Here is a 14,563-nt window from a genome sequence, read left to right as displayed (position 1 = left end):
AGCCTTAGACAGAGTGACATCCACAAAATTGCTGGGGATTCATGTGGATGAAAACTTAAATTTTAAGGACCACGTAACAAAACTTGCACAGAAACTTAATTCAGCCTGTTTTGCCCTCAGAATTATTGCAAATATTTGTACCTCAGAGGGTGCCAGAATGGCATATTTCAGCTATTTTCAATCTCTTGCCACATACGGAATAATATTTTGGGGTTCCACAAAAGGGCGCCTAAAACAAATTTTTTTGTTGCAGAAGAGGACCATTCGAATAATAACTCACAGACACACTGCAAACCCATGTTCAAAAAGCTTAGAATACTTACTATACCATCATTATACATATACAAATGTGTATTGTATGCCAGGACCCACATTGCAGATTTTCAGACAAATGCCGACTTTCATAACTACAATACCTATAATAGCGCAGCACTCCATACTCAGCGAACAAAAAGACCATATACACAAAGGCATGTGAGCCATATTGGTGCAAAACTGTACAACGCACTGCCAGTCAACATCAGACAGTTAGAAGATGATAACAAATTTAAAACAGATTTTAAAAAAATTCTAGCAGAACAATGTTTTTATTCTGTAAATGACTATGTAGGTCAATAAATTTTTTCTGATGATATTTATAAAGGCAAAATGGAAAATATTCTATCTGTACCTAATCATTCATTACTTTTGATAGCTGTTGTGTGATGTAAATATATACTTAAGCAGTGTTGTGTATATAAGGATTTGCTGTTCAGGGAAGACAAAACTAAAGCCTTATGAAAAACAGACTATGCATTTAAAATAACAAGCAGGGATGTATATAGGCTACATTAATTTCATTGTATTATTATTAACTTCACTGTATTATTTTGTTTTGTACTTCTTTACGTATATATTGTTTGTGTCCCATTTCTTTGAAATGGCTTACATGTACCCTTGACAACATCCATAGAATATTTATATTCAACAGATGGATAAATAAAATAAATAAATAAATGCTCTCCCTGCACCATGAAAAGTCTGATGTCAGAGGGGAAAAGGGCACAGAAAGAGGAAAGTGCCTCATAAGCATGTGCAACATGAGCAGCAAAGTCGTAATGGCAAACATCAGCCATCTCACTGGTAGTGCAGTAAGTGGACCAAAGTTGGCAGTTCAGGCTGTAGGGTCTGCCCCAGTTGACGTGCCTACAAACTGCTGCGAATTCTGGTGCTGCAAGGATAGAACATCTCTTTGCTTGATGAGATGAGATATGAGTTCCATCTCTCCTGTATCTCGCTGGATATGCCCTCAACTGGAATGCTCACAATACGAACATATCATCTAAAGCATATGAAGTTTCAAGTGGTATTACTGTTTATCAACTTACCATCACTGTTAGCATTCAGCAATGATTGAGATACTGTATGTTCCATTTCCGTAACCTTTTTCTGTAACTGTTGCTTCTCCTTCTCCATACTCTCTACCATCATTCTGTACTTCTTGGCATTAGCCCTCTCTTCCATTAATCCAAGTATCTGTAGAAAAGAAATTACAGTCCTAAGAACTGCAACACATTTCTTTAATATTTCTGCATTGTGAACACTAACTTAAATGGACTTATAAGTGATTTTGTTTTGTTTGTAGAAAATCAAATACAGCTATTATTAGATGAATTCATAAATATGTAGAGGTCCCTGTGACACATCTGTGACATGTGTGCACTGCAATAAATGCTGTTAAATATTTTAAGATTTAATTTTTTCAAATTGTACACTAACCACTGAATGCATGGTGCACTTACTATGGTCCTTCTAGTAAGGAGTATACTAGATTAGAAATAGATAAAGCAGAATGTAAGTGCAATGATACAAAGAAAAATGGAACTATAACTCATTTTTTTCACATCTGCTGTACCATTAGCATAACAGAAATAGAGTTTAATGTCTGGTCGACACGGATGTCATTAGGGATGGAGCCCAAGACATATTGGGAAAGGATGGGAAAAAATACTGGTATGCCATGTACTTTGAAAGGAATCATGCCAGGATTTATGTTAAAAGATTTAGGAAAAATCATGGGAAACTTAAATCAGGATGACAGTACAGGAATTTGAACTGTTGTCCCCCTGAGTATGAGCACACAGCTTTACCACTGCACCAACATGCTCAGCATCAATAACCAAACAACCTGATTCAGCCAAGGTGGGCTATCTTTACGTTTAGAATAAAATGATATAGACAAAAATAGAAAAAACATATCAGAAATGACATCAAAATAAAAATAACAAAATAAAATAATCACAGCATACCTATAGTATTACAACACCATGCTTGAATAAAACAGTCATGAGCAGTGCAAGTGAGCAACATGTAGTCAGAATTGATATGTTACAAGTACATTTAAATGCACAAAAAATAAAATTTGGTAGTATGGCTATTTATCTTCTATGCAACCTTTTTTATGAGGATTACCCAGAAAGTAATGCAACACATTTTTTTTTCCTCAGCCAAAAACAATGCTACGAATGTGAAAGAAAAAGTCTTCTGTGTGAGGGTGCCAACAGACAGATAGCATAGCTGTATGACAGTTTGAAAATGATGTCCGTGGGTGATGTACGTTACAAGCAATGTGCCGTCATTGAATTTCTGACTGCACAGGAAGAAACTGTGGGGAATATTCACAAATGCTTGTGCAAAGTCTGTGGAGCATCTGTTGTTGACAGAAGTACAGTTAGTCACTGGGTACGGAGGGTGAGGTCATCAGGAGGCAGTTTGGCAGAACTCCCTGATTTGCAGTGGTCAGGGAGACCATCCACTGCTGTCACACCTGACATGTTTTAGCAAGCTGATGTCATTCACAAGGACAGACGCATTACAACTTGGCAGTTGGCACTGTATCTGTCAACCAGCAAAGGAAGTGTGGACGCAATTATTAGCACTCTTGAATATTCAAAAGTGTGTGGAAGACAGGTCATGTGTGCAAGACAGGTCCTGCAGTGTCTAATGGTGGATCACAAATCGCACAGAAAAAACATTTGTCTTTATTTGTTGCAACATTTTCAAGCTGGAGGGGAGGCCTTCTTGCCCTGGACTGTGACAGATGATGAAGCCTGGATTCACCATTTTAAGCCCGAAACAAAACGAAAGTCAATGGAATGGTGTTATTCCCACTCTTCACAGAAGAAAAAATTCAAAGCAACTGCTACCGCTGGTCAGGTCATGATCATCATGTTGTGGACTGTGAAGGTGTGATTCTCATTGATGTGATGCCAAGAGGAGGTACCATTAATTCAGAAGCATATGTCAACACATTAACAAAACTCAAGACGCTTCGAGCGACTTCAGCGCCACAGCAACCTAGGAGATGTTTAGCTGCAATATGATAATGCTTGGCCACACACAAGTCTGAGGACTGCTAAACACATTGCAAAACAGGGTTGGATAGCGCTACCCCATCCTGACCTAGCCCCCTCGGACTTCCACTTGTTTGGGCTATTAAAGGACGCCATTCGTGGAAGACATTTTGAGAACAATGAGGAGGTGATTCACACAGTGAAGCACTGTCTCCGCTACCAGGGCAAGAGATGGTACCAACACAGCGTACACGCCCTTGTTTCCCACTGGAGGAAGGGATGGAGATTATGACGAGTTGGGAATTTGGGTGAGCTGAGAAGTGTGTCTGGGTGGCTCAGCCTGTTAATGCAACTGTTCTAGAGAAGTGGAGCATCTTGGTTTGAGTCCTGCTCCAGCACAAAATTTTCAACTGGCATCATTCATTAATTTCAATGCCCTAATGTGGCCACAATAAGAATAATTTCCCTGAATACTGATATGCTATTTTGCTCCCACGGTAGCGGAATTCCTTAACTTTGTCTGCTTTGTGGTTCCTAATTTTGATGTTAAGTTTTTCAATAATCTCATTTCTGCTACTTCTCATTACTTTCATCTTTCTCCAGTTTACTCTCAACCCACATTCTGTACTCAATGTACTGTTCATTCCATTCAGTATGCACTGTAATTCTTCCTCACTTTCACAGAGGATAACAACGTCATTAGCAAATCTTATCATTGATATTAGTGAGATTTTAATCTCACTCCTGAACTTATCTTTCATATCTGCCATTGCTTCTTGGATGTACAGATTGAATAGTAAGGGTGAAAGACTGCACCCCTCTCTTGCACTCTCTTTAATCTGAGCACTTCATTCTTGGTCTTCCATTCTTATTGTTTTCTCTTGGTTCTTATACATACTGTATATTATCTGTCTTTCCCTATAGTTTACACTGGTTTTCTTGAGAATTTAATTTCAAACATCTTGCACTATTTTAAACAGTTGAACGCTTTTTCTAGACCAACAAATCCTATGAATGTACCTTGATTTTTAAGTCTTGCATCCATTATCAAATGTAACATCAGAACTCCTCCTCTTGTGCCTTTACCTTTCCTAATTCCAAAATGATTGCAGTCTAACAGATGATAAGTTTTAAATAATTTAGAAGTAAAGGAAACATTCACTGAACGTCAACAAAAGAGAAAGAAAAACAATGCCTCTGTTATCCGGTGAGTGGTCTCTTCACTACTAAATTATTTACAATCTGCCAAAACTTTATTATTATATTTAGACACACAGTTTATTCCATTCTTCTCTCCACTAGTCTTGTCAGTAACTTGGACACATGAGCTCTTACACTGATTGTAACATAATTTTTTACTTATCTGTGCTTATTATCTATGGATCTGTGAGGATGATGCTTTTCTGAAAGTATGACGGTATGTTCCCAATCTCACAGATTCCACACACCAGCTTGAACAATCATTTGGTTGCCATATGCCACAATGATTTTAGAAATTCCAAAAAAATTAGGAATGCCTTATTTGATCGCAAGTCTTCCACATTTCTATCAAACACTGACTGTAATACTGTGTCCCCTAAATCTTCTAAATTGGCTTCTATTTCTTCCTCTATCACATCAGCAGTCAGTTCCTCCCCCACGTACAGGCCTTCACCACATTCTTCCAACCTATTTGCTCTCTCCTTGATGTTTAACAGCATAATTCCACCAGCACTCTTAACGTTGACATCTTCACTTTTGATTTAACTGAATTGAATCTTCAGCTTCTCCTGGTGTATTTGTTGATCAAACATTCCACGGGTGTACTGCCTGTCCATAGTGTCCAACAGGCACAATATTTTGGCGATCAGACATGTTTCCATCATCAGGTGCATTGATGAAATAACCTCCTGCGGAGGTGAGGCTGACACATATTCCCTCCACTACAAGCCATTCCCTCCATGGTCTATATCCTCATACACATGTCAGCAGTTGCAGAGTCACTTGCGTTGTCATCTTTGTAGCATCAATGTAGCTGCTCTGTTCATCCTGGTAACCAGATCATTGTATGTGCCAAGCGTCTTCTTAATGAGAGCCAGCATTGCTTCCCAAGCCTAGCAGAAATTATAGTAGTAGTTGCCATTGATAATATTATCCCTGGTGCAAATTTTGATGGCTTCCCTAATGACACCATCCTAGTATATGGAAGTCTTTGCTAAAATACTGGTACATTCATATACTATCATATAATTCTCTGACAAGCAGTGCTCTGTGACCACTGACTTGTTAAGTTACATTGGTCGAGTGTGTCGCTGGCGTTCTTGGCATTGATCTTCAATGGTGCACACTGTTTGTCCATTAAATGTCTTACCACATTGGTATGGAATCTGTTATACCCCATCCTTCCACAAACTGAGGTCATCCTTGACACTCCCTAAGAATATCCCTGTTGTATTAGGTGGGCAAAAGACAGTTCTTCTGTGGTGCTTTATCAGTATGTGCCCAACTTCCCTCTACAGTGCATTTATGAATGGTATAAAGGTTGCAGCTATCTCTTCCTCCATGATTCTTCCATTTCCACAGGTTGTACTGTAATTGGCGGGGGGGGGGGGGGGGGGGGGTGTTGAAGAAAACACGGTAATCTGCAATGGGGGTGAAGAACATGCTTAATCAGGGTGTATACGGGGGCAAGGAAAAAAAAAATTCCCGGATATCCTGTTTAAAAAATACGCTTTTTCCCGGGCGAAAATACACTTTTTCTGTGGTAAGTGACAGTAGGTTTTCCGTAGATTTTCCCTCGGAACTGTAAAACTTATCAATTCTTTGAATGGTTAACGTTTTATACAATCGCGTAGAACTTCCCGGAAAAAAAGAAAAGACGGGCAGAGAAGTTTTGAAGAATTTAATTTAAAAAAAAGGAGAGAAGTGTTGGAAAGACCTTTGATTTGCAGCAACATATACGTTCCATATTTTCGTATTACGAAACTATAAATTCGAATTGCACCAAACACAGCGCGTTAGTTTGCGGAGCGTTGAAACCGAGGTTGCGATGTCCTTTTGTAAGCGAGTCATATCTCAAGCCACGAGAACTCGTCAGCCGATGGCAGCAGCTATTCAGAGCATAGGACACGTGTTATAGTCAGCCCAATAGCAAGATCACTGGTTACATAGCGCGAACACGCAAGAGGAAAAGTTAACGGTTTACATTAATGTACACAGTACCGTATATCTACAAGAAAAGCTAAGCTTTCACATATAATATTAGTCTCTAAGATTAACACGCTACAACAGAAGCTAAGCTTTCACATGTAATATTGATCTTTTTTTGTGTGTTATATTTTAAGATACATCACACAAATGTGCCAGTAAATTTAAAATTGGGACATAAATGTCTCGGCTCGAAATTCTTGTAAGTGGCTGGTCCTCAAACTGTTCAGTTTCGAACGCTCTGTGATTTAGATATCCATCCCACTTTCTCACACGTAACATAATTCATCTTGCGTAAAAAGAAATTTACTTTGAAAGTAACGCTTTTCTAACCACCGTTCGCAATACTATCCGAAGACTTAGAAATAGGTTCGATTTACGTTTCCAGAGAGTGCCAGAAAACAGGCATTATTGTGCGTGTGCAACTGCAGTGGTGTAGGAAGCCCGTATGTTCGTTTGTATAAAGCACTAAAAGAGCTTACATTACAGCATAAAAGAAACAGGGCATCAGAGGGTACTCCAATGAGCATCGGAATTTCGTAAACCATACTAAAATGCATAATTCGGCTTGTGCGAATTGGCTTTTTCCAGATTCACAATGAAGTAGATCGCATCTGATATTAAGCCTTTTCAGTGTGGATTTTGGGATGTAAATTTTCTTGGAGTACCAGTACTCTACGATCTCATTTTTGGTACTTTATTATGGCATAATGCCATATATGGCAGAAGATGATAACGTGCACTTGAAATTCAGCGAAAAGTTGGAACTAGCCAATACTGTAGAGTGAAACACTTCGTTTCAAATAAAATGATTGCCTCAGCGGAAAGATTAATAAAGTTAAATTTCTTTAGCAAACTTTCAAAAATAACTTCATTGTTCTGCAAGGCGATTAATGCTTGACTGCTACTAACTTGGAAATAAAATAAAATCAGAAAACTGAAATTAATAATATATTTCTGCCCTCCGTAATTATGTGAATGTATTTTAATTCACTTGATAGCTCCCGGCCACAGAAATCCGTTTCGTTTTCATTTGACTTGGGACTTGGGAGCTGTACACGAAGAGAAGCAGCGAAATCACTTAACGTAAACACGTGTCACGTGGAGGTTAGCCCCCTCCCCACTACAACTCTGTGCAAGCGTCAATCTGGCAGCTAGGGCGCGCGAGAAAAATTTTTCTCGTTTGCATCTGGCTGCTTGCTGCTGCTATCGATACAGGTAACAGCCAAACTTCAAGTAGCGGGAGAAGGTACTGCTTATACGCGAGTCAAATGCGCATGCGCCACAGACCGCTGGCAATTGGTCAAACGAACCTAATGTGAACAGTTGTGACGTCATGCTCATAGCATGCAGTTTATTGTTACGAAGAATTACAGTCTGCGCCCTACGTCCTTTGACATATTTTTGCTATTTGCAAACGCTTGTGCGTGCACGGTTTTTTGTTGTTGTAAATTGCACATTTCCTTTGTCACTAAAGTTTTATTTTTTTCCCCCCTCGCTTATATTTTATTTATTGCTGCAGTATCATTCTCCAGCAGCAGGATATAATAACATTTTTTGCTAGAGAATCCATTCTGCAGCCAAAATTTAAAAAAAATTAACTGAAAGCTAAAAAATGAAAAATTCCCAGGTTTTTCCCGGTTGTCCCGGGTCGTATACACCCTGTTAATCTGACATTCTGAGTACCTGTTTCCTTCAGAACACAGTTCTGAGGTATTCCAGTTCTTAGGCAAACACTCTGCATCTGGGATGGTGTGTGCCCTTACTAGTGTTTTTATTAGGTCGTTTCATTACTCACCATGGTGCCTCTATGTGAGTCACTAGAAGTCATTGGTCAGAAATTTGACTAGAAGACCACCGACCTTTTCAGGCATGTCCTAACCCCCACGTATTTTCTATATTATGGAGAATAGTATGAGTATGTGGGGGGAGTCACAATGGGCAGCCCACTCTCACCAGTGGTTGTGAACTGGTATAATGAACACTTCGTGGAAGAGGCCCTAACATCATCCAAATGGGAACCCAACTACTTTTTCCATTATATGGATGGCACATTTGTTATCTGGCTTCTTAAATGGGACAAATTCCTTGACTTTCTTGCACATCTGAACGCCATACAACCCAACATCGAATTCACTATGGAGACTGAAAAAAAAGAAGTAGTGCTGATAGCACACTGGCCCATGGTGTGTATCAGAAGAAAATGCACACTGGCCTGTATTTGCATGCATAAAAGAAGAAGTGCTGATAGCACACTGGCCCATGGTGTGTATCAGAAGAAAATGCACACTGGCCTGTATTTGCATGCATATAGCTGTCACCACCCTGTGAAGAGGAAAGAGGTGATAAAAACACTACTACAGAGGACACACGCCACCTCTGATGCAGATAGCCTGCCACAGGAACTGGAACACCTCAGAACTGTGGTGATACTAAGAATGGTAGATTAAGTGTGCTCTTTTCCCCACCACTACAGTACAACCTATAGAGATGGATGCAATCACAGAGGAAGATGTAGCCACAGACTTTATACCATACACTGGCAAGCTACTGGGAAAAGTTGGGTGCATACTGAAAAAACACCACATAAGAACAAGTTGATGGTCACAAAGCATTGTTTGTCAGAGAATCATGCAATAGAATACAAAAGTATCAGGATTTTATCACAGACTTCCAAATAGTGGGACAGTATCATTAGAGTAGCTATTGAAATTAGCACCAGGGATAATCTTATCAGTCAAGACTGCAGCTATAACCTCAACATGGCTTGGGAACCAGCACTGGGTCTAATTAAGAAGACACTCAGCAAACAAAATGACCTGGCAACCACTGTGGACAGAGGAGCTACACTGACGCTATAACAGATGATGACACAATCATCTCCGTGACTGCCAACATTCACCCTCCACTGCAGACCAGGGAGGGAATAGCTTGAGTGGGAGGGACATAAGTCAGCTGCACACCCTCAGGAGCTCAGTTCCTCAATGCACCTGACAATGGTGACATGTCTGACTGCCAAAATATTGTGCCTGTTGGATGCTATGGACGGGCAGTATACCTGTGGACTGTTTGATCAATTTAAATGAATTTTGTTTTGACTTTTCTATGTGCTGAATGAGCCCTTCTGATGCCCAAATAAATAAAAATAACCAAAATAAATAAATCCTGTTCAAAAGTACACATCTTTTAATATATGTGATGCAAAAATCTGCTGCAGGGCAACATTCAATATCATGTTGAAACACCAGGGGCGTTGTAACATGCTTAGATCCTCTTTGGCATGCTGTCCGAAGGAGGTCAAGACAGCAGTGATGGTGGCCCTCTTAAGGTCATCCATTGTGTGAGGCAAGTGCCTGGAGCTCAGTTGTGTTCATATAAGCAAATACTGTATGCTGTTCAATTCGGTTGTTTCCTTCCTCCTGGAGAAAAGTGAGCACAAAGTTGGCATATTATGTTCATGGATTATGGCCTCAATGGTGAATGCATCACCAAAGTCTTAACTGTAGGGCTAGAAAAGATACTGGAGGATCTTGTTACGATAATCCACACACCTCAAATTAGAGGTGTCTGTCATTCGCAAATGATGGAAGCCCAAAATGTGACTGACCCAGCTCCCTGACATACCCATGGGACAGCTTGCCCAAGATGGGCTTTGGTAACTGGCTCCCTCCATACTTCTTATGTTGATCATCAGATGTCGGTCAAATACAACACCTGTAAGTGAAGCAAACCTGACACCAATGATCCAGGTCCTATTCCAGGTGTTCCCCTGTTCACCTATGCACGCCACAGTGTTGGGGAGCCTATACTGTTGTGCATAATGGATACCAAGAGGCCAAATTAAAAAACTTCCTGGCAGATTAAAACTGTGTGCCCGACCGAGACTCGAACTCGGGACCTTTGCCTTTCGCGGGCAAGTGCTCTACCATCTGAGCTACCGAAGCACGACTCACGCCCGGTCCTCACAGCTTTACTTCTGTCAGTATCTCGTCTCCTACCTTCCAAACTCATTCTGGAGGCCAAATTAATTTTGTGGAGGTGGCTGTATACTGTCTGGATCAACACAGCCCTCACATTTGCCTCCAAAAAAATAGTGCACAGCTATCTTGCACTGTTCTCATCTATATCACAATTTGTAGGTACCAGTCATCAGATGGCAATGGTGGGTGTGAGTAACCACTACCACTTGTGTATTACAGTAGCAGCTGAATGTTTGAATGATGTTGTTGTGGGTGTACATTTCAGCAGGCAACTTCCTATTTTAACAACCATTCTTGTGTAAAGTGACAACACACACACTGTCTAAGCTTGAAATGACACTTTGATGCATACTGTCAGACTGAACAATGTATACAAAGTCACAGTGTCCCATTGGTGACAGGATACACAGTGCACTCTACAGAACTGTATTGAGAATACACGTTTACTTTCACCTCATATTACACAAATGGCTGCACATAGCAGTTTCTTGTAATAGAAATACACTCCTGGAAATGGAAAAAAGAACACATTGACACCGGTGTGTCAGACCCACCATACTTGCTCCGGACACTGCGAGAGGGCTGTACAAGCAATGATCACACGCACGGCACAGCGGACACACCAGGAACCGCGGTGTTGGCCGTCGAATGGCGCTAGCTGCGCAGCATTTGTGCACCGCCACTGTCAGTGTCAGCCAGTTTGCCGTGGCATACGGAGCTCCATCGCAGTCTTTAACACTGGTAGTATGCCGCGACAGCGTGGACGTGAACCGTATGTGCAGTTGACGGACTTTGAGCGAGGGCGTATAGTGGGCATGCGGGAGGCCGGGTGGACGTACCGCCGAATTGCTCAACACGTGGGGTGTGAGGTCTCCACAGTACATCGATGTTGTCGCCAGTGGTCGCCGGAAGGTGCGCGTGCCCGTCGACCTGGGACCGTACCGCAGCGAAGCACGGATGCACACCAAGACCGTAGGATCCTACGCAGTGCCGTAGGGGACCGCACCGCCACTTCCCAGCAAATTAGGGACACTGTTGCTCCTGGGGTATCGGCGAGGACCATTCGCAACCGTCTCCATGAAGCTGGGCTACGGTCCCGCACACCGTTAGGCAGTCTTCTGCTCACGCCCCAACATCGTGCAGCCCGCCTCCAGTGGTGTCGCGACAGGCGTGAATGGAGGGACGAATGGAGACGTGTCGTCTTCAGCGATGAGAGTCGCTTCTGCCTTGGTGCCAATGATGGTCGTATGCGTGTTTGGCGCCGTGCAGGTGAGCGCCACAATCAGGACCGCATATGACCGAGGCACACAGGGCCAACACCCGGCATCATGGTGTGGGGAGCGATCTCCTACACTGGCCGTACACCACTGGTGATCGTCGAGGGGACACTGAATAGTGCACGGTACATCCAAACCGTCATCGAACCCATCGTTCTACCATTCCTAGACCGGCAAGGGAACTTGCTGTTCCAACAGGACAATGCACGTCCGCATGTATCCCATGCCACCCAACGTGCTCTAGAAGGTGTAAGTCAACTACCCTGGCCAGCAAGATCTCCGGATCTGTCCCCCATTGAGCATGTTTGGGACTGGATGAAGCGTCGTCTCACGCGGTCTGCACGTCCAGCACGAACGCTGGTCCAACTGAGGCCCCAGGTGGAAATGGCATGGCAAGCCGTTCCACAGGACTACATCCAGCATCTCTACGATCGTCTCCATGGGAGAATAGCAGCCTGCATTGCTGCGAAAGGTGGATATACACTGTACTAGTGCCGACATTGTGCATGCTCTGTTGCCTGTGTCTATGTGCCTGTGGTTCTGTCAGTGTGATCATGTGATGTATCTGACCCCAGGAATGTGTCAATAAAGTTTCCCCTTCCTGGGACAATGAATTCACGGTGTTCTTATTTCAATTTCCAGGAGTGTAGTGTTGAGAAAGAGGTTTATGATAAAAAAACCCTATGCAAGTCATGAGGATGGTGAAAAGCTGTTTTCTAACAGAAACTGAATGTTGCCTGCTGTTATGCAACAGAAAATTATGACTAGGCACTTACCTCCACTTTCTGATTCTGGAACTCTTGCTCCTTTTGCCTGAGTGTCAACTTTGCCTCTTCTAATAAGGCCTCCATTTGCTTCCTCTCATCTTCTTTACTTGCTTTTAGTTCCTTCTCTCTGAAAATTACCAAATATAATTTGTATCTGTAAGTTAAATATGGTGGATATCTTAACAGGTCCATGAAGCTATCTACACTTGTTCAAAATCTGTCAAATACACGAGAGGCAGAAGTCAGACATTATCTGCTTCCATTACATGTATGACATTTGTTCCTGCTAAAACTAGCAGCATAAGAGTATATTTTACCAATTCCAAGTTTGCTCTGAAATATGTTTCTAGTGTTGTCACTTAAGGCAGAAAAAGAACATTTTTTCTGAATTGATTTAGTCAGTCATGAGACCTGCTCATATAGCATATCATGCAGCACACTAGCTTGTGTGACAGGGAGGGGAAGCAAACTCAAATTTAATTCACTTCTCAGATTAACGACTATGGGCTGTTACACCAACAAGCATGACTGTGCTTCTTAGGTAGTTTCCCACACTTATTTAGGCAAATGCTGTCTGGTTACCTAATTCTACCTCAGAAATACAATACACAAACAGTTAAAATATGACACCACACAGAACATGATTCACAGGCAGATGGCACTCATGACTTTCCTCCCTTAGGAGACCTTCATGACTGTGGTCTGGTATCTGGAAGGGCAACAAGCCACAAAGTTAAATCTAATATATAAAAATGAATATGCATTTCTTCATCTTGTATCCATTCCTATACCAGTCTCCTGATGGAGATGAAACTTTGGTGAGTTGTGCACAAAACAGCGAAGGTGTCTGTGAAATCAAGCTCCACCCACCACCTATAAGGGTGGGAGTGAATGGTGATGACACAGAAAACTCAGGAATGTCTGGAGCTATTTCAGGAAAATTCTGTATACATGTGACTCATTATATGTATAATTATTGTATAAAAATTCTCTGGGGGTAATATTCCCCAACTACTTCTAGGTTTGGGGTGAAAAAATGAAATGATCATATGACATTTTTGGCCAGGACACCCCATCTGGGGCTGTTAGCCGGCCTAGTGCAAGTCTTTTTATCTGACATCACTTTGGCAACTTACATATTGGTGATGATGATGTTGGTGATATTGATGAAAAAGGGGTAAAAAGATCTAGTGTGTAAAAATATTCAATAACATCCAACAAGTACCATATCCACAGTTTTTGTGGTTGCTACACTTACTGGTAACAGAAATGATGATGTTTCATCCCCACAGTTGGTGTGGGGGAGTAGGGGGTTAAAAATATAGCAATAAACATACATACATCTCTTTAACACCTGAAGGAATTTCTACCATTTTAGTGCATGTATCACTTGCTATCTAGAAAAATGGCTGATAGTTTTGGGGTGAAAAGGCATGGCACGATTGTGCACTGGAATCAGACTCTCAAGAAACTGATCCCAAATGCCACAGAAGTGACAGTTCTGAATGACATGCCAAAAGATGAAGATTTGCTGATTTCAAATATTCCCATCATTCCCACCAATATGCTATCTGATTTCAAATGACGACAGTTAACTGTTCACCTTCCATTCTCAACAACCATCAATAAGGCATAAGGTCAGTTGCTTCAAGTGTGGAATTAAATCTGGAAACTCCATGCTTCTCAAAGCAATTAAGTAAAATATTTCAAATTTAATTTAAAGCACAAAAATCATTTTATATATTTAATTTTCACATATAAATGTGTTTACTTGCAAAGAAAAAGAGACACTGCAATGAAATAAAATAAAATGAGCCAATCGATGAGCATTATTAAAAAAATTATTATATGTTCTGCACTACAAGAATTGTTGCAAAATGATTTGTGTGTAAGAAATAATTCATTTTGATAAAGTAAAGTCACACTTTATGGAAGTCGTATGTAATGTAACATCAAATACTGCCTTCACTTATTTTCCTTTGCTAGTCATCTTTGAAAGGATTACTTATGCAACAGTTTAG

General features: G+C 41.2%; 1 protein-coding gene across 6 annotated transcripts in view; it reads right to left on the bottom strand.

Annotated features, from left to right (window-relative positions):
* LOC124613104 (CAP-Gly domain-containing linker protein 1) overlaps positions 1-14,563 on the bottom strand; it is a 551,251-nt gene that overhangs the window by 33,149 nt on the left and 503,539 nt on the right. For all 6 annotated transcript variants that reach the window (XM_047141701.1, XM_047141712.1, XM_047141722.1 and 3 more), the window contains 2 exons: positions 12,552-12,669; positions 1,368-1,515 (listed from right to left, as the gene is read on the bottom strand). In XM_047141701.1, the coding sequence (XP_046997657.1) occupies positions 1,368-1,515; positions 12,552-12,669 (266 nt within the window). The remainder of the gene's footprint in view (positions 1-1,367; positions 1,516-12,551; positions 12,670-14,563) is intronic.

This window comes from Schistocerca americana, chromosome 1, assembly GCF_021461395.2.
Source record: "Schistocerca americana isolate TAMUIC-IGC-003095 chromosome 1, iqSchAmer2.1, whole genome shotgun sequence".
NCBI classification, from domain to species: domain Eukaryota; kingdom Metazoa; phylum Arthropoda; class Insecta; order Orthoptera; family Acrididae; genus Schistocerca; species Schistocerca americana.
Note: the sequence above shows the minus strand (reverse complement) of the source record. Positions and strands in the feature narration are given on the sequence as shown.